We start from the raw sequence: 21580 nt of genomic DNA on the forward strand, positions 1-21580 counted from the left end.
ACATAAACGTGAATCAAAAAATCTTCCATGGACATGTAAAGTAAGGAGAGGAAGAGTAAAGTGAGTACTGAGCTAATTACAGACCTTAAAAGGTCTGTATGTAGCGAAGAAGGAACATACTGGAACACTACATGAGTGCTTTGCATAGATCTTTAATTATGATGAAGATTTCTCCAAGTTATGGTTAAAACAAAGGCATTTGAGACACTGAATGGCTAAAGATTTATAAAGAGGAGGGATTAAATAAACTGGCTACTTAAAGTTGATAAATCACCATTGGTGGCAGATGGGTGTATAATGTGGGGAAGTCTGTAGTTATTCACTTTGGTAGTAAGTGGTCAGAAGTGAAATGTTTGCTGATGATTGCACAGTGTTCAGCACTATTCATGACTCGTCAGATACTGAAACAGTCCAAGTTTGAATGCAGCAAGATCTGGGCAATATGTAGACTTGAGCTGACAAGTGGCAAGCAGCATTTGCACTGCACAAGTGTCAGGCAGTAAGAGACGATATAACCAAAGCCCCTTGACATTCAGTGGTGTTACCATCATTGAATCCCCCATAATCAACATCCTAAGGGTTACCATTGACCAGAAACTCAGCTGGACTTGCCACATAAGCACAATGAATGCAAAAGCAGATCAGAGGCTAGGAATACATGGCAAGTAACTCATCTCCTGACTGCCCCACTTGCCTGGATGAATGTAGCTCCAACAACACCCAAGAAGCTTGACACCATCCAGCAGAAAGCAGCCTAACTCAACAAACATCCACTACCTCCACCGCCGAGGCTCAGTAGCAGCAGTGTTTCAGCGCTGCAGAAGTTCACTAGAGATCCTTAGACAGGACTTCCTAAACCCATGACTATTTCTAACGAGGAGCTCAAAGGTAGCTGATGCATGGGAACACCACCATCTGCAAGTTCCTCTCTAAGTTACTCACCATCCTGACTTGGAAATGTATTGCTGTTCCTTCACTCTTGCTGTCAAACTCCTGGAATTCCCTCCCTAACGAAAATGTGGGTCAGCCTACAGCATATGGACCGTAGCAGTTCAAGAAGGCAGCTCACCACCACCACCCTCCTAAGGGCAACTAGGGACAGACAAATGCTGACCAGCCAGCAGTACCCACGTCCTCGAAGTGAATTTTAAAAATTCAGGATAGAAGAGCACAACTTTCTTTAAAATGCATGGAACTTGCAAGCGTTCATTTTCAAAGTGACTAGTGTGGAATTGAAGGTTTTTTGAATTCACTCATGGGATGTTGGCACCACTGGCTAAACAAGCATTTATTGACCATTCCTAGTTGCCCATAAGAATGTAGTGGTGAGCTGAATTCAGAAAGTTAGCCTGCAGGTACGGCAGACAATTAGGAAAGCAAGAAACATGTCGGTGTTCAGTGCAAAGGATTTGAGGACAAGAATAAACAATTTTGCCAGATTGCCAAAGCTACTGCTCTACCTGGGACTCAGTTGTAGTAGGAGACTCTTGAACTCAGAGGAAATACTTTGAGTGTCTTCAAAGCATCACAAGGTCATGGGATGATTCATAGGAGTCCTAGCTTGTGACTGACCAAAATTGAGAATATTTATCCAGAAAGGTAACAAATACATTGAGAGACTTTGTGGGAAACATGCAGTGGCAAAGTCAAGGCATTGGATGAAGAGAGCAAAATGCCAAACTACCCATTTATACAACTCTTCAAGTACCATAAGCCTTGTATGTCCATCTGCCAACTAGAGCAAATGGACTTATTAGCAATCTTAGAGCTCATGAGTCCAGAAAGAGAGAGATAACACCCGAAATACTATATGTAGGTTTCGTTTCCATATTTAAGGGAGGATACACTTGTCTTGGAGGCAGCCCAACATATATTCATTGGATTTGTTTCAGTGATGGGAGGGTTTCTATACATTGTGCATTGACCTTAAACTGTCTGCAATACAATAGAAGAATGAGTGGCGATCTTATTGAAACATACAACTCTCTGAAGGGGAGCACTCAGGCTCTTTCCCTTGGTTGGGAAATCTGCAACATGGGGGTACAAGTTAAGGGATTGATCAATTCGGACTGAGATAAATAGAAGTTTCTTCATTCACAGGATTGAGAGTCTTTGGAGCTATTTATCGCAGAGGGTTGAAAGATATCGGGAGTATTGACGAATGTGGAGTTGAGTTTAATATCAGGCTAGCCATTATCTTGTTGAATAGTACAGTAGGCTATAAGCAGTGAATGGCCTATTCTAGTTCCTTGTTCCTTTTTCTTATGTTCATATGTTGTGCATCGTCCATCAAAGGATATAATGAAGGCTGGTAAAGGGCAATCTTTCAGAGGATCAAGGAATATGGAGCGCAGGTAGGAAAGTGGAGTTGAGCAGGCCTCCTCCTACTCCTACTTCTCACATTCTTGCGTGTTTTGTTTTGCTAATGTATTTTTGCAGCCTGACAAAATGCTTTTCAGTTCTTTCCAAAATACAGTCTCATGAGTCTTACTCCATGGCATTTTCATGCATGCAAAAGACTGCTGACAATGTACCTGCAACATTAACTCTGTTTCTCTCTCCACTCAGTCCTTCTAGCACTTGGTTTTTTTTGTTGTTTTGGAGAGACCACGGTTGTTTTCTTTTGGAACAAGAAGCTCAAGGGAAATTGCGTAAAGTTATGGGGAGGCTGAAACAGTGTGTATATTTTGCAGAGAGGTTAATCAAAAAGGATAGAGATTTAAAGGAAATAACAAAGATTGGGAGACCTGTCAAGAAGACGTTTGGCCCAGAGGGTGACGGGGTCTGGAACTCATACATAAAGTGTGGTTGAGGTGATAAAGCTGACTGTTTTATTTTAAAAATTCCTTGATAAGTACTTGCAATGCCATAACCTACAAAGCAATAGACCAAGAGCTGGGAAGTGGGATCAGGCTGAATCGACATGATGGGTCATACGATGATCTCCAAGGCTTTAAATATTCTGTTTCTATTCTCAATACCAAGAGAACCTTGTTGTTTCTAATTCATATTAATGATCTGGATTCACAAAACCAATCTGGAGATTAGTGGGACCAGAACAATTAGCTCAGTGAGAACCAGTTTAAGATATCTAAGTGGGCAGAATATTGAGAGATGAAATTTAACATGTACGTTGCAAAATGAAACAGACTGTACATGTACTCCATGACTGTTGTTGACATAATTAAAGCTGAACTTAAAAATGATCGTAGGTTCCTGGTTAACTAAGGAGTCATAGTAAATCAGGGCACTGGAGCATAGTCTCCAAAACACCAGCCACAAATGCTGATTTATTAGCTGGTGAAATCACTGGAGATTGCTGCTCATTTTCTACAGGTGGATGCCATGGCAACCATATTGGAGATGGCAGCATCTGAGACCAGTGAATCCATGGCAACAGATGAATCACAGGAAACAAAACAAGATGCTGCATTTGAAGATGACGAAGATGATGAAAATGAGAAATCAAAACTTACAGATTACCTCAACAAATTTAAGGTACTCATTCCATCAATGTTCTTTCTATTTTGTGTTTATTGAAAGTCAACTGAACTGAAATAGTCTTAAAACCAGTTATATCGAGAAACACTTGTGTAAAATGGCATTGCAAAAATGTCCCAGGAGAGTCTGAGATCACTGTTTCACTAAATGTTCCTTCCCAGTATCCCCTAATGTATTATTTGATGTCAGAATCTAATCTGACCTTTCTCAATTAGGCATTTATTACTGGCAACTAAAGAAAATTTTGTTTTACTTTAGTTTTTTTTAAGCAACTCTTCCAACATATTTTACATTTACCCTTAAATGCTTAATTTTGAAATTTTTCCATACAACAAATTAAAGCAGTTGTATTTCCATCACATTTATTAGATAAACATAGGGTTAACTATGAAGGGACTGGGGGCATTCTAGCGAAGTTTGCTGATGATACAAAGTTAGGTGGACAGGCAGGTAGTACTGAGGAAGTGGGGAGGCTGCAGAAGGATCTAGACAGTTTGGAAGAGTGGTCCAGGAAATGGCTGATGGAATTCAATGTGAGCAAATGCTAGGTCTTGCACTTTGGAAAAAAGAATACAAGCATACAAACAGTGAGAAAATTCTCCATGGGGTTTCGGAAATGGCCCATTGACTCGCGCACGTGTTAGACTCCTTGGTCCGTGTTTCAAGACGGGTCGGGTGGGTTACCGACATCGCCGCAGACCTCTGGCGCCAGCTCGGCGTGGCACGACCCGACTCGGCGGCACTGGCACTGGAGTGTGTCCAGCGGAGATTCACATGGATGATCCCTGGAATGGTAGGTCTAACATATGAGGAACGGCTAAGGATCCTGGGATTGTATTCATTGGAGTTTAGAAGATTAAGGGGAGATCTAATAGAAACTTACAAGATAATACATGGCTTGGAGAGGGTGGACGCTAGGAAATTGCTTCCGTTAGGCGAGGAGACTAGGACAAAGTGAGGTCTGCAGATGCTGGAGATCAAAGTTGAAACTTTATTGCTGGAACAGCACAGCAGGTCAGGCAGCATCCAGGGAACAGGAGATTCGACGTTTCGGGCACAGGCCCTTCTTCAGGAATGAGCAGAGAGACTAGGACCCATGGACACAGCCTTAGAATTAGAAGGGATAAATTCAGAACAGAAATGCGGAGACATTTCTTCAGCCAGAGAGTGGTGGGCCTGTGTTATTCATTGCCACAGAGTGCAGTGGAGGCTGGGACGCTAAATGTCTTCAAAGCAGAAATTGATAAATTCTTGATGTCACAAGGAATTAAAGGCTACAGGGAGATTGCGGGTAAGTGGAGTTGAAATGCCCATCAGCCATGATTGAATGGCGGAGTGGACTCGATGGGCCGAATAGCCTTACTTCCGCTCCTATGTCTTATGGTCTTAACTCATCTTTCGTTGAAAAAGTAGTTTGGATGGATGTGACTAGTAAGGATTTTTTTGTGTGTGATCAATAGCATCAGTGTTCATTACAAAACAACCATTCAGTACCTTGACCTTGATTCAAATGGGAAATAGTATGTTGACAAGCAAATCAAGATTCAAGGCAGTGCACTCTCTCTCTATAGGGATGTGCCACATGTCACTAGAGATTTTTTTGGCCTAGCAACAATGACAATTCTGCTATTTTGACATGCTGTATTGAGCTATTTCTAACTTGCCAAATTTACTTGCCCCCTTTTATTTCTTGCTCTTTCAAAACAATTATCTAGTGCCTTAGAGCAGATGGGCCAATGCGCTGACGAGTGGCAGATGGAGTTTGGTTTAGATAAGTGTAATGTGCTGCATTTTGGAAAGACAAATCAGAGCAGTTCTTATACACTTAATGGTAAGGTCCTGGGAAGTGTTGCTGAACAAAGAGACCTTGGAGTGCAGGTCCATCATTCCTTGGAGGTGGAGTGACAGGTAGAATAGGATTGTGAAAAAGGCTTTTGGTATGCTTTCCTTTATTGGTCAGAGCATTGAGTACAGGAGTTGGGAGGTCATGTTGTGGCTATTCAGGACATTGGTTAGGCCACTTTTGGAATATTGTGTGCAATTCTGGTTTCCTCCTATCAGAAGGATGTTGGTGAAACTTGAAAGAGTCCAGAAAAGATTTACAAGGATGTTGCCAGGGTTGGAGGATTTGAGCTACAGGGAGAGGCTGCACAGGCTGGGGCTGTTTTCCCTGTAGTCTCGGAAGCTGAGGGGTGACCTTATAGAGGTTTATAAAAGAGACAAGGTATTTTCCCTGGGGTCGGGAGTCCAGAACTAGAAGACATAGGTTTATGTTGAGAGGGGAAATATTTAAAGGGGACCTAAGGGGCATAGTTTTCACACAGTGGGTGGTGCATGTATTGAAGGAGTTACCAAAGGAAATAGTGGAGGCTGGTACAATTAGAACATTTAAAAGGCATCTGAATGGGTATATAGATAGGAAGGGTTTATGGATCGAGTAGTGGCAATGGGACTAGATTAGGTTAGGATAACTGGTCGACATGGATGAATTGAACCGAAGGGTCTGTTTCTATGCTGTACATCCTTATGATTCTGTAACTAAAATGCTTTGGCAGTACCGTGTACTTCATTCAGGGTCATGGATGTACCGCCCCTTTGGTCCCTTTTAAATCTTTCCCCTCTCATCTTAAGCCTCTGACAGCCCTACCCTGGGGAAAAGACCTTGACTATTCACCCTATCCATATCTCTCATGATCTTACAAATTTCTGTAAGGTCACCCAGCCGCTGACACTTCAAAGAAAATGGCCCCAATGTATTCAGCCTCTCCCTACAGCTTGAACTCTCCAATCCTTAAAATTCTTGTAAATCTTTTCTGAACCCTTTGAAGTTTTCCAAAAGTGGCCTAACCAATGTACTGTATAGCTGCAACATGAACTCCTAACTCCTATACTCAGTGCAGTGACCAATAAAGGCAAGCGTACCAAATGCCTTCTTCACTACCATGTCTACCTGTGACTTTTTGATGTTGTGTTGAGACTTAATTGTAAAGCAAAATATCATTAAGTACCACAGGCTGAGAAATTGAATTTAATCAATGAAGTAACAAAAGTTTGGAACATATGAACATGAGTAGGCCATTTAACCCTGCGAACCCGATCCACCATTCAGTGGTATCAAAGCTGAACATGGCCTAACTCCATTTCCTTTCCTTTGGTCCATACCCTGTAATACTTTCACTTAATTTTATCTTTGTGATAATTTTTTTTATTAACAACGGATCCTGCATTCACTGCCATTTATGGAAGAGAGTTCCAAATCACCTTTTGTGTGTTGAAGTGCTTCCTAATATGTCCCTTAGTTACAGAATCCCAAACCAGTGGAAATAGGTTATCTTTATTTGGCCTATTTATTCCTATTAATATCTTGAAGACTTTGATAAGGTAACCCCATTAATATTCTCAATTCTACAGAAAACAGGCCTAATTTGTAAAATGTCCCCATATAATTTAACTCCTGAAGTCCAGGTATCTTTCTTGTAAACCTATGCTGTACTCCCTCCAAGGCTAATGTATCCTTCCTAAGACGTAGTGCCCAGATAAATCAGTATTTTATATAACTACACAGTAACTTCTGCTTTCAGTGCTCTCGAAATAATAGCCAACATTCCACTAGCCTTCTTGATTACTTTCTGTATCTGTTTGTGGTATTCTATGATCTGTGCACCTGAACCCTTACATGTGTTTGGATATCCATTGTATTTAACTTTATATCATCTGGAAAATACAATGATCTAGCCTTTTAAGATTCAAAATGGATAACTTCATGCTCACTTGCATTGAACTCCATCTATCACAGTTTTGCCCAGATCAATATCCCTTTGTAATTCTATGCTATCGTTTGCAGTCTCTAACTGCCACCTTACTTTGTCATCAGCAAATTTGTGTATTTGACTTTCCATGCCATTATCCAAGTCATTAATAAATAATTGGGAATAAAAGTGAGTAATTGAGGCTGTAAGACATATTCTTATGGGATACCACTGGTCACATCTTGTCAATTTGAGTACCTACTCATTATCCCTACTTTCTGTCACCTGCTATTCAACCAATTTCCCTGCCAGGTCAGTAAGTTAGTCGAAAAGTATGGTGCTGGAAAAGCACAGCTAGTCCGAGGGGCAGGAGAGTCGACATTTTGAGCATAAGCTCTTCATCAGGAATCATGCTCGAAACATCGACTTTCCTGCTCCTCAGATGCTGCCTGACCGGCTGTGCTTTCCAGCCCCACACCTTTCGACTGTGATCTCCAGGATCTGCGGTCCTTATTTTCTCCTAGGTCAGGATTTTACCCTTTATTCCATGGGTTTCTACCTTAGTTAGCACTCTCTTATGAGGATTTTATCAAATACCTTCTGGAAGTCCATATAAGTAACATCCATCGCCATTCCCATCATATTGCTTCTGACTATCTGCTTTCCGTTTATGTAACTATAACATTTATTCTTATTGATTTTAGTGACCTTGGCAAATTTCCATTCATAATCCCTTATAGTAGCGCTTCTAAGCTGTTTTGTGGCCCTTTGCTGGCCCTTGTATCTTTCCCATTCAGCAGGATCTTTTTTTTTTGCATTTTTGTAAACATTTTGTTGTTTTATATTGTTCCTTCTCTCTCTAATTGTTCATGGCTATTTCTCTGTGAATGGAGTTCTTGCCTCTCATATATACTTGTTTTGTAATGTGTTAAGTGTTTCTTCAAACATCCTCTGCTATTCTTCAGTTGTTTTACCCGTTTATTAACTTTGTAGGCTAGTATGTTGTTGCAGACAGTGTAAAATAAGAGCATACACAGCATATTCAGAAAAGTGAATGTGAAAGATCAGTGGTTTGGGCTGCCTAGAAAGTTGAATATTGTAATATTTTGTCATTGCTCAGGCTTGTTTACATTTAACCTTGTTAGAATGTGATATTTTAGGAATTTACTTTATTCTCAAAATTTTAGATGATGACTGATAATGTTATGTGATGGAATCTATATTATTAATTGGGAACTTGGATTCTAAAATAGAGATAAATGTTTTTTTTTCCTGTGTTGTGAAGGTCTGATCTGTTCTTTTAAAAGGCACAGAAAACGATTTAGCCGAGTGAGCTAAATACAGCCTTTTTGAGAAAGCATTTGATTTAAGCTCCACGACTAACAGGCCACCTGCTAAGATATTTGCTGCTTATTGTTGATGTGAGTTTTTAATGATCAGGGACCAGAAGAAAAGATCAATTCTCGCAGCAGGATATTTTTTAGTTCTGGCAGTTTCCAGGCTATCAGAGCTGAAAAGCAGTCTTAAATTGTTTTAGCACTTCAAAATACTTAAAGGTTTAGAAAATTCATTAACCTAGAGAGACATGGAGAGAATCATATCTGGTGAATTGGCAGAAAGTTACTAAAAGGAAACATTTGTGATTTTGTCAAATGATTAGGAAATTTTATTGTGAAGATGAGGGTAATCATCTGGATGTTGATTGTCTAAACAGAATGTTGCTGTGAAAAAGAGTTGAATCTTACATTTCGCTATTTCTGATAAGATAATTTGAAATTATCTTATATAAAGCTCTTTTGTTTTTATTTTCTTTTGTGCCATGAACTTTTGTTCTGTTGGAAGAAGTACAATGGCAGCTTCCTGTGAACATAGAGTCATAGAGATGTACAGCATGGAAACAGACCCTTCGGTCCAATCTGTCCACGCCGACCAGATATCCCAACCCAATCCACTCCCACCTGCCAGCACCCGGCCCATATCCCTCCAAACCCTTCCTATTCATATACCCATCCAAATGCCTCTGAAATGTTGCAATAGTTCCAGCCTCCACCACTTCCTCTGGCAGCTCATTCCATACACGTACCACCCTCTACGTGAAAAAGTTGCCCCTTAGGTCTCTTTATATTTTTCCTCTCTCACCCTAAACTTATGCCCTCTAGTTCTGGACTCCCCGATCCCAGAGAAAAGACTTTGTCTATTTATCCTATCCATTCTCATCATAATTTTGTAAACCTATATAAGGTCATCCCTGTTCAATGACTGATCACTTCAATAACTAAATTGCAAAAATAAAATTTATGGTCCATCAAGCCAGGCTTCACTGGAATCATTTGTTCAGTATTACCAACAGCTGGGATGCTAACAAAGCAGAGACTGTGGTGGAATTGAATCCATTCAATTTAAGAGGGATCTGTGAATCCTTAAAGGATCAAGGACATAGAAATGCTGGCCATAGAAACAGTAGAGTCGTTGTGAGGTTTGTTACAAAGGTTGTAATTTAAAAATCGATTTGACTGTTGAGACCTTTTCGGGTTAGATGACATAATAATCACAAGAGAAATTCCATTTTTTTCAAAGACTGCTTGTCGTAATTTATGATGTGGAGGAGCCGGTGTTGGACCGGGATGGACAAAGTTGAAAATCACACAACACCAGGTTATAGTTCAACAGGTTTATTTGGAAACACTAGCTTTCGGAGTGCTGCTCCTTCATCGGGTGGTTGCAAAGCAGGACCATAAGACACAGAATGTATAGCAAAAGATCTATCATTTCAGTTGCATAACATTGTAATCTTTTGTTATAAATTCTGTGTCTTATAGTTCTGCTTCACAAAGACCTGAAGAAAGATCAGCGCTCCGAAAGCTAGTGCTTCCAAATAAACCTGTTGGACTATAACCTGGTGTTATATGATTTTTAACTTTGTCATAATTTGTGGCACTGTTTTCACTACTGGTTTTAAGTACGATGTATTGATGCTAATATGTATGACTTTCTATCATGGTATCAAGTTGAAGGAACCAAACCTTCAATTATCTCAAGACCAAGAAGATGTTTAATTTTTTTGCCTGTTGAACAGATGAATTCTCGATGGAATGACAAGGAGCCTCCAACTTAGGCTAATAACTGCTACTAATCACTTGGGACAATATTTTTCTTTTTTTAAAAGAATAATTATTATGCCACTAGGTGTTTGTGTTTCTCCAAATTTGCTCCAAAGATTATTGAAAAATTAAGTCAAATAGTGGATTTCTATTTAGTAAGGGAACACCTTTAGTAAAAGAGTATCTTCCAAATACTGATTGCTATACAAAAGATATAGGCAGCAGCTAGATTAAACACCACTCCCTTCTTAATATAAATAGAGGCGTGTACGTGTACACATTTGTAGACATACAATAAATTCTATTACAGATAGTTCTATACGCATCAAATTAATTCATAATTTACAAAACGCTTAACAGTTTTTGAGCTGCTTTTTGCTTTCAAGAGTTAAAATTTTAGTCTTAATTAGCTTCTTACTTAAAGAATGTGACAACTCCAAAGTGTGATCACAACAGTGGCCAAAGTGAATAGCACAATCTCATATAATGGAAAGGAGAAATGGTTTGTAGAAATTAGATTCAGATTTTGGAAAGGTTCAGGTTGAAAGTTGAGGGTGAAGATCAGCAATGAATTGTGGGAACCTCTGTGCAGATTTTGCTTTATAATTAATATCCCTGTTAGTACAGAGCAACTCCTAAATCTACAACATTGGTTTCACACATGTGCCGCAAGATCCTCTTGGTGAGAATCACACAATTATATTGCACAGAAGGAGCCAATTTCACCTGTGATATCTTCGGTAGCTGATGAAAAGAACTGTACAATCACTCCCACACACCTAATCTTCTCCTCGTGTTCTCCAAATTCACTTCTTTCCAGTAGAAATCCAATTCACTTTTAAAAGATTTTACTGAACTTTCTGTCAGTACATAACTCTAAGGCAGAATGTCCAATTCCTATTAACTACTGCAAAATAAAATCTACTCATAGAGTCATAATTACATAGCATGGAAACTGATCCTTTGCACCATCTTGTCCACACCAACCAGACATCCTAAACTGATCGAGTCCCATTTGCCAGGATTTGGCCCATATCCCTCTTAAACCCTTCCTATTCAGATGCCTTTTAAATGTTATCATTGTTCCCTCCTGCACCACCTCCTCTAGCAGTTCATTCCATAAATGCAGCACCCTCTACGTGAAAAAGTTGCCCTTCAGGTCCCTTTTAAATCTTTCCCCCTCACCCTCAAGCTGTACCCCTAGTTTTGGACTCCTCTGCCTGGGGAAAAAGACCTTGGCTATTCACCCTGTCCATGCCCCTCTTAATTTTGTAAACATCTATAAGGTCACCCCTGAGCCTCCTACACCCTGAAGAAAATGCCCTAGCCCTTTAAGCCTCTCCCTATTGCTCAAATCCTCCAATTCCTTCAACATCCTTTTAAATCTTGATATCTTTTATAATTGCTCACAGTACTCCAGATGAGGGATCGCCACACCCTGTACAGTTTCAGTAAGATTTCCTTACTCTTATGCTTCAACTCCCTTGAAATAAGAGCCAATGTTCCACTAGTCCTCCTGATTACCTGCTGCACCTGTGTGCTAGCTTTCTGTATTTCATGTACAAGTATCCCCAAGTCCCTTTGTGTTGCAGCTTATTAGAGCTTTTCTTCATTTAAATAATACTTTGTAGTTTTGTTCTCCTTTCCAAAATTAACAACTTTGCACTTTTCCACATTAAACTCCATTTGCTAACATTTTGCCCACTTACTCAATCTATCAATACCTCACCGTAAACTGGATCCCTCTTACAAATTGCCTCTCCACCCATATTTGTGTCATCTGGAAATTTGGCTATAGTCCATGTGCTTCCTTCCTCCAAGTCCTTAATATATAATTTTAAACACTTGCAGTCCCAGCAGCTCACCTCTGCCTTTTGGCCTCTTCTAATGTTCTAAGGTAAACTGCCTAAGTTTTACTCATCTCAACCTTCCTGAAATCTTTCATTCTCGGCACCATTTTAGAAAATCCCCTATGGTTATTGACTCTCCTGGCACTGGAAACAGTTTCTCCTTATTTACTTTTTCAAACCTCCTCAAATCTTTGATCTCCTCTGCTGAATCCTCCATTAATTTTCTTTGCTCTGATGACATCATACAAACATAAGAAATAGGAATAAAAATAGACCAGTCAGCCCCTCAATCACTTAATATGAATATGCTGATCCATTTGTGTTTCAAATTCCTCAATCCCATCTTCCCCAATAACCCTTGATTCATTGTTTAACAAGAGTCTGTCCACCTCCGTGTGAAAAACATTCAGTGACCCAGCCTCCATCACTTCCTGAGGCACAGAGTTCAAAACTTTGAGGAGAAAGTGAGGTCTGCAGATGCTGGAGATCAGAGCTGAAATAGTGTTGCTGGAAAGAGCTTATGCCCGAAACGTCGATTCTCCTGTTCCCTGGATGCTGCCTGACATGCTGTGCTTTTCCAGCATCACATTTTCAGCACAGAGTTCAAAAGTCCAGAACCAAAAAGGTCTTCCCCTCATCTCTGTCAGATGACTCCAAATTTTAAGAACAGTGCCCCCCCCCGCAGTCGTGAACTGAACCACAAGAGTAATAGGGTCATACAGCATGGAAATAGACCCTTCGGCCCAACCAGTCCATGCCAAACATAATCCCAAACTAAACTAATCCCACCTGCCTGCTCCTGGCCCATATCCCTCCAAACCTCTCCTATTCATGTACTTATCCAAATGTCTTTTAAACATTGTCACTGTACCCTCATCCACCGCTTCCTCAAGAAGTTCATTCCACATATGAACCATTCTCTGTTTAAAAAAAAAGTTGCCCCTTACCTTTTTAAATCTTTCACCTCTCACCTTAGAAATATTACCCCCTAGTCATGAAATCCCCCATCCTAGGGAAAATACACCTACCATTAACCCCTATCTAGACCCTTCATGATTTTATAAACCTGTTTAAGGTCACCTCTGAACCTCATTCCTTGTTGAAACCATTCAGGATCTTACACACTTCAAACAAGTCACTTATCACTTTTCCAAATTCCAGTGGAAGCAAGTCCAGGTTGTCCAACCTATCATCATAAGATAACTCGCTCATTCCAGGTATCGGTTTAATACCACTTTGCTGAACCACCTCCGATGCATTCTATCTTTCCTTAAGTAAGGAGTTTAAAATGACATGCGGTATCCGAGATGTGATCTCACCAATGCCCTTTATAACTAAAGCATAATATCCTAACTTTTCTGTTTGATTCCTCTTGTTATAAAGGAGAAGTTCAAGTAGATTCTGGTAGAACTCCTTTGCACCCTCTCCAAAGCTTCATCTTGCTTCCTAACGTATTCTGCCCAGATTAGGCCATATTCTCTCACTCTGATTGGTGTATTTGGTAGTTTTCCCTGATTCCCATTTCACTGTTTGCATGTTTCTGCCCTTCTTAAAGAGTCTTGAATCATCAGTTCTGATGACTGATGAAAGTTGTTAAAACTGTGATGGGAGGAATGTGCTGTTAATGAAGTCCCACTGAGCCCAAGTCACACTGTTTAAATTCAGTCAACTATCCAGAAAGAAGAGACTTCCAACAGACTTCTTCAAAAATCTCAAAATAATCCATTTATTATAACACAAAGTGAGTCTTTAAAACAAATGTCAAATTGACTAATATCCAAGGTACAATCCAGAATTAGAACTATATCTCCTTTTATTTCCAAATTCTCTTTCACACACAGGTACAAAGGAGGCTGCAGAAATTATACTTTCCAAAAAAAATTCCACAGGAAAAATATTCCCCTTATTGGCCGATGGTCTGTAAAATAAAGGAGATTGATAAATCCATACACTTCACCGTGCTTCTTGTTGACAAAATGAAATTGATGAGACCCTTTACAGCTGTAAGATCTTTCAAACAAAAATATTTTAAACAAAGCTTCAATTCAGTGAGAAATCAAACTGGTTCCTAGTCTTTGCTAAGTGGTCACAGTTCAGTTTCTCATGATTTGCAAAGGCATAAAAATACTGAGGTGTTGACTTCAAGGTTCCCAAATATCAACCTGCAGAAGAGAGGAAGGAAAAAAGTTGCAGTATTACTGCGCCTTACTGCTGCTTCTTTTTTCTTTCTTCTTGACTTCCCAGATCTTTGAATCACAAGTCAAATCCAGCTATGGCTGGTCGACAACCATCAGCACAAATGTCCCATAATCTCTTCCAAAAACAAGTGTTCCAGCAATTAAGGGAAATTAACACTTTTTAATTCCAAAAAGTGTCCAAACAGTTCAATATCTTCCAATTCTCAAGGTGATTTGTAAAGATAAATATGCATTCCCAACAAAACCATCCATCTTTTCACTTGGCAACTGGAATATAATATAGGAAAATGAGGTTGTGCATTTTGGCAGGACAAATTGAAGAGCTGTATTTTATCTACATGGAGAAAGAGTGTTGAAAACCACCCCACAGAGGGATTTGGAATCACAAATAGCTAGTAAACATGTTCCGTGGGTAGTAAGGGAGGGAAATGGAAAGTTGGCTATTAATTCAAAAGGAATGGAAATATAAATGTAGGGAGGTTTTTTTTGCTAAAACTATACAAAGAAACAGTCAAACCACAGCTAGAACCCTGTTTGTGCCCCCTATCCAAGGCAAGATATTACTGGCATTTGGGCATCCAGAGAAGTTTCACTAGGCTGATACCAGATATGGAGGGACTGCCTTCTGTGGAGGAGTGAGGAGTTGGGTTTGTACTCATTGGAATTTAGAAATATGTGAGGTGACCTTATTGAAACATGTAAGCTTCTTTGAGGAGTTGACTTGTCGACTTGTGGGAGAGCCTTGGATCAGTCGGCATAATCTCAAAATAAGAGGTTAGCCACTTAAGACAGAGATGAGGAGGAATTTTTTTTCTGAGTATAGTAAATTTGTGGAATTCTTTACCACAGAGGACTGTTGATGCTAGATTACTAAATATTCTCAAGGCTGAGATAGACAGATTTTCAGTCAGTAAGGGAAGTGAAGGTTGTGAAAAAGGCAGGAAAGTGGATTTGGGATCAGCCATGATCTCATTGAATGGTAGAATATGGACTGAATAGCCTAATTTTGTTCCTGTATTTTATAGTCTGATTTATCTGGCACATTTCCTATTTTATTGAAAGTGTGTGGATACTCCCTCCAGAAGTAATGCTTATCTCAGTATTACAGGCAAGTTTTTCTTCATAGTTCTTCGCAGCACCTAGTTCAGCATTTTGATTATCTTGACAGGGACCTGGAGGACAAAGGGTGGATGGATGGCACTGATGCTAAGAACAAATTGTTTTGCACATCACATTCATACACTTCTTTCTGCTTTATTGGTTCCTAATACTGTTTCTATGCATTTGATTGTAAACTGGTGGAAGCTCCTTTCTAGACAGTAACAGGTATCTTGGTTCTCTTTGATAGAAACTTTATGCAGAGCTGGAATCTCTTGGAAAGATTGAAACTGAAAGTCTGGTGACACTGACAGACAAGCTGGTCAAAGAAAATCTCCCATCATCTGAAACTGAAGAAATCCTTAAGTATGAGAAGAAGTTAGAAAAATGGGAAGAAGAACGTGCTTCACTGATTCAGAGAGAAAGAGAGTTGAAGGAGAAGGCTCGCCAAGAGAGAGAAGCCAGACGAGCAGCAAAAGCCGCAACTTAAACCTCGTTATGCTCCATCTTTGGTGCAAGTGATTAGGCTGACCTATTAATTTGATTAAATTGTGCCATTTGCAGTATCTGCATAATTCTTTCATCATTTCCAAAGCGTTAAAGCAATATGAATAATTTGGGTCTTGCTGATCAATGAATTCAAAGTTGTAAATATGCGGTTTTTTTTCCCCTAGCCACTTCAATCTGAACATCTGCATATGGATCATAATATTGTTATTTCACAGTAACCCTAAATCAACATCTAACTATAATGTTTTAATAAAAAGCTAGTTATTTCCAGAAAATACTATTTTGTCATCTATTCTATTAAAGGAGATGGATATTTTGTAAGATTGTTAGAAACAAGTATCAATGCCATTAGGAGAGTATAATCTTCAGAGAAGGTTAGCAGTTGCGATACTATCTCAAGTTGTTTGTATGGCAGTAAAGTCCTCATTATAAAATTGAATTCTGGTGGAAATTTATACAATTAGTAATAAGTTATGATCAGAGAATGATTCACAAAGTGATTTGATCCTTATTCCACTTTTAAAATATTGGTAATTGATGTACTATCTTTTATTTGGTTGCTAAGAGTTTAAAGATAGTTTAAAAAAACCCTTGAGTATGCATTTTTATCTTTGTTAAATCATGCTATGTGCCCAAATCAAGTCTGTTTCAGACCATCACAGACCCATTGATACATCAAACAAGCAAGAAAACTAGCAAACAACAGTCATCAAATAGAAATGCGGGTGTTTAGTTGTTTATTACTGAACACTTTTAAATCATGACTTTTATTTGAAAATTTTTAGAAATCATGGATGATGCATACCATATAAAATTCTGTGTTGCTCCATTTTATGTTCCTGCTCTTAGCTTTGTGCCCAATAACTCTGTTTTAAATTGATAGAAGTATAATATCAAACTAGCAAAACCACTTCTGTGCTTTTCTTTTTTGGAAGACCATCATGTTGTCCTTAAAGGTCATTGAGTGATTTTTTTCATGGAAATTAAAGCTGGAGTAGGTTTTTTTGTTGAAGACAGTGGCTCCTTTTTATGTTCAAATAAGAAATGAAGTGGAAGGGACAAGTCCTACAATACAGGATATGAAGATTGCGAAGAGTAAACTTTAAAATGAGATAAAACCAAAGTATTCGTGCTAAACTGGATTTTGAAAAACTTGATGTTTGTATTAAGAAAATAATCTAGAAGGGTAAGGAATTTCATTATGTTGCTATTCTAGGACAGAATGCATTCTTATCAGAGACTTGAATGGGAGTATTCTTTTAAATTATTCATTCACAAGATGTGGGATTTACCCATATTGCCGTTAACCATATTGCCGTTGGTCTAGAGATACATGTGGCCAGACCGGGTAAGGATGGTATATTCCTTCACTAAAGGACATTAGTGAGTCAGAGGGTTTTTCCCCCAATGATTGACAATGGGTTCATGGGCATTGCCATTCCAGACTTTTATTAAATTTAAATTCCATCATCCACTATGACAAGATTTGAACCCGGATCCTCAGGGCATTACCTGGCTCTGTAGGGTAACAGTTCAACCACAGTCCAAGTAAGCTGTTGCCTCCCCTAGTCCAGCAATGGTAAGACAGAGGATTGGGATTTTTAAAAAATAACAAAAAACAACCAAAAAAAAAGAGAAAATTAACTTGAGTAAACTTGCAAATAATATAAAGGCAGTCAGCAAGAGCTTCTTTAAATATACAAAAAAGAGACATGCAAAAGTGAACTTAGGCCTCATGGAGAATGAGGCTGGAAATATAATAATAGGGAGTCAGGAAATGGCAGAGAAGTTGAATAAATATGTTACATCAGTCTTCACCTTAGAAGACACCAATAGCATCCTAAAATTATTAGTTATTTAAGAGACAAAAAGAGCACCGAAAATAAATACTATAACTATTACTAGAGAAATGATGCTAGGAAACCAATGGGGCTTAAAGACTGATAAATCATCTGGATATGATGGAATGCATCCTAGGATATTAAAGGAACCAGCTACAGAGATGATTTGGAGAGGCTGGTGTTGGACTGGGGTGTACAAAGTTAAAAATCACACGACGCCAGGTTATAGTCCAACAGGTGTAATTGGAAGCACTAGCTTTTGGAGCACTGCTCCTTCATCAGGTTGTGTCCTGATGTTGTGTGATTTTTAACTCGCTACAGAGATGGATGCATTGGTAGTAACCTTCTAGGAATCTTTAGATTCTGGAAGAATCTCAGAATTGGAAAACTGCCAATGTAAAACCTTTGATTAAAAAGAGTCAGCATGGTTTCATAAAGGGGAAATCATGTCTGACAAATTTTATGGGATCTAGTTTTGGAGGTAATAAGCAGGAAAGATTAAGTGGATGCAATTGATGTCATATATTTTGATTTTCAGAAGTCATTTGATAAGGTACCACATGTAGGATAAGAGCTCCTGGTGTTAGAGGTAGTGCATTGGCAGGGATATAGGATTGGCTAACTCGGAGAAGACTGTTGGGATAAGGAGAACATTTTCAAGAAGACAACGTTGAATCGTGTGTTGTAGGGAGCAGCGCTGGGGCCACAATTAATTACAATATATATTAATGACTTGGATGAGAAAAGTTAGTGCATTATCACCAAATTTGTGGATGACACCAAAATAATGGCGGGAATGATAGAGTCTGCAGAACATTGTAGACAGGTTAAGTGAAGTGGGCAGAAGCTTGGCAGATGGAATATATTTTGGGAAAATGTGAGGTTATTCACTTCAGCAGGAAGAATGGAAGAACTGAATATTATTTAAATAGACAAAATCTGCAGAAAGCTATAGGACAGAGAAATTTGGGACTCCTTATCCATGAATGAAAAGAAGCTAGTATTCATGAGTATAAAACATTGTTCTATATTTTTGGAAAGAATTATATGGTACTGTGAACTGCTGTTATGAAGCACTAACCTGCTGGTCCAAAAGCCTTACTAATGTTGCCCATAATCATTCAGAAAATAATTGGGAGTTCATAGTGGTTCTAGTCTAGCTACTTGCAAAAACTACTTGCAGTACTAAAGGGATATGCTCATGACTTTCCTATTCCATACAGGGGAAAAGGAAAAGCAACATGCATATTACAGTTTTGTTTCCTTAATCTTTATAATAGTATATTTAATTAAAAGTATTTTTGGTGCAAGAATGAAAGAGAATTGGTGGCTTAACCATGGTTTACAAAAGAAATTAGGGATAGTGTTCGACCCAAAAAGGAGAATAAAATCACCAAAGAAAGCATCAAGTCTGAAAATCGAGAGCATTTTACAATTCAACAAAGAAAACAAATCAAGAGCGTAAGAAGAGAATAAAATTGCAGGGAATATTGAAACTGACAGTAAAAGCCTCTATAAATACGTGAAGAGCAAAGATTTGTAAAGATAAATGCAGGTCCCTTACAGTCAGAAACCAGGGTAATTATAATTGGAAAGAAAGAAATGGTAGAAGAATTGGAACATATTATTTGGTTCTGTCTTCACAAGAGGGCACTGCTAACTTTCCAGACATGTCAGGGAACTAAGGGTCGAGTGAGAAGGAGGAATTGAAGGAAATCAGTATCAACAAGTAAATGGTGCGAGAGAATTAATGGTGTTAAAGTCTGACAAATCTCCAGGGATTAATCACCATTATCCCAAAATAATCTATATCATCGAGTACTAAAAGAAGTTAATTTGTTCTCATCTTCTAAACTTTTATAGACTCTGGAGCAGTTCCTACAGATTGGAGTGTAACACATGTAACAACTCTATTTAAAAAGAGGGGAAGGGAAAAAAAAAGAAATACAGACTGCCTAGTTTAATACCAGTAGTGGGGAAAATGTTGGAGTCTATGATAAAAGATTTGATAACAAAACATTGAGAAAGCATTAACAGATTGGTCAAAGCAGGCACATGTTTATAGAAGCAAATCATGATTCACAAATGGTGTTCCAACTGGTGTTTTTTGAGGATTTAACTAGTAGAATAGATAAGGGAAAACCAATGGGTATGGTGTATTTGGATTTTCAGAAGGATTTCGATAAGATCCTTCATAAGAGGTTAGTAGACAAAATTAAGACATATGGGACACGGGGTAATTTATTGGCATGGAGTGACAATTGGTTGACAGAGAGAAAGTAGAGTGTCGAAATAAATCTGAGTGGCAGGTGGTGACTAGGGAGGTACTGCGAGGATCAGTGCTTGGGCACTAGCTATTCATGATCTGTATCAATGAGCTACACAAGAGAACCAGTAAGTCAGGTTGGGATGTCTGGTCAGTGCAGATGAGTTGGATCGAAGGGTCTATTTCTATGTTATATGACTCTATGACCAAGTGCAATATTTACATTTTTGCTGTCAGCATAAAACTGCAGGGTTGTGAGGAGGAAACTTTAATGTGATTTAGATAATTGAGTGAGTGGACAAACATGTTGCAGAAGCTGTACAATGCAGCTAAATGTAAAATTATGCATTTTAGTGTGAAAAATAGAAAGGAAGAATATACAGACTAAATACAGGGACGATGTTTTCTCTGCTTGGGGAGTTTAAAACCAGGGGACACAGTCTCAGGATATGGGACTGAGATGAGGAAACATTTCTTTGCTGAAAGGGTAGTGAACCAATGGAATTCCTACTGCAGAAAGCTTGGAGGCCAGGTTACTGAATATATTCAAGAAATAACTTTTTATAAAGATTTTAAAGGCATTAAGGGATAAGGGGGTAAAAACGGGAATATAGCACTGAGATAGACAATCAACCATAATCATATTGAATGGTGCAGCAGGCTCAAAGGGATGAATGGGCTATTCCTGCTCGTAGTTCCTATGTGACTACCATGGTACTAATGCGTTCCAATGTCCATCCTGTGGTACCTGTGTTCACAAACCTCTTATTTTCCTGATTCCTGACATCCACACTCTGACATCTGAGCTAATGATGGTTAGTTCATTCTCAGCAAAGAAAAAATGATTTGTTCACCTTTGAACATAGAGACAACAATGTAAATACAGAAAGAATAAGATTTAAACCATCAATGTTATAAGGAACACAGAATTGACTGTAATGAAATACAACTCTGAAAGAGCAAGAGAGAGTGGAGCATAAGAGAGGTGAGAATAATTTTATAGTACAATAACTATGCAGTCAGAAACATAAGGTGCATCTACTGATGGCCTATATTGCTACTATTCTACTGCAAAATTAATGTAATATTTAATGAATTAAAGAAACAACAGGCTAAATTAAGATTATTCAGATACTGAAATAAACATGGATCAGCAACCTATGGAAATTCAGTGTTTGTAAATGTACTTTACATGTTGTAAATACTTGATTATAGTTTAACCTCAGCTCACTGTTCATACTATCATTTCTTAAGTCAGAAGATTGTGGATATTAGCCTCAGTTGAGGGACATGAGCTAGGCCAACATTTGAGTGCAGTCCTGGTGGAATTCTGCATTACCAAATATATATTTAAAATAAAATGATAAGCTGGGATTCCATCTGCCTATTAAAATATTAAAATGTTACATATCTCTGTTCAAATACAGAAATTCCCCTACTGTCTTCACAAAATGTCTCCCATCAAC

At 38.7% G+C, this 21580-nt stretch overlaps 1 protein-coding gene across 1 annotated transcript; it reads left to right on the forward strand.

Moving 5' to 3' along the window:
* The first annotated feature begins 3313 nt into the window (after positions 1–3313).
* LOC122548005 (28S ribosomal protein S27, mitochondrial-like) lies at positions 3314–16282 on the forward strand. Its single transcript, XM_043686558.1, has 2 exons — positions 3314–3498; positions 15748–16282. The coding sequence occupies exons 1-2, from the start codon at positions 3346–3348 to the stop codon at positions 15985–15987; spliced, it is 393 nt and encodes a 130-aa protein (XP_043542493.1). The 5' UTR covers positions 3314–3345; the 3' UTR covers positions 15988–16282.
* The last annotated feature ends 5298 nt before the right edge of the window (positions 16283–21580 follow it).

The sequence above is a fragment of the Chiloscyllium plagiosum genome, unplaced genomic scaffold (genome assembly GCF_004010195.1).
Source record: "Chiloscyllium plagiosum isolate BGI_BamShark_2017 unplaced genomic scaffold, ASM401019v2 scaf_3982, whole genome shotgun sequence".
Lineage (NCBI taxonomy): Eukaryota > Metazoa > Chordata > Chondrichthyes > Orectolobiformes > Hemiscylliidae > Chiloscyllium > Chiloscyllium plagiosum.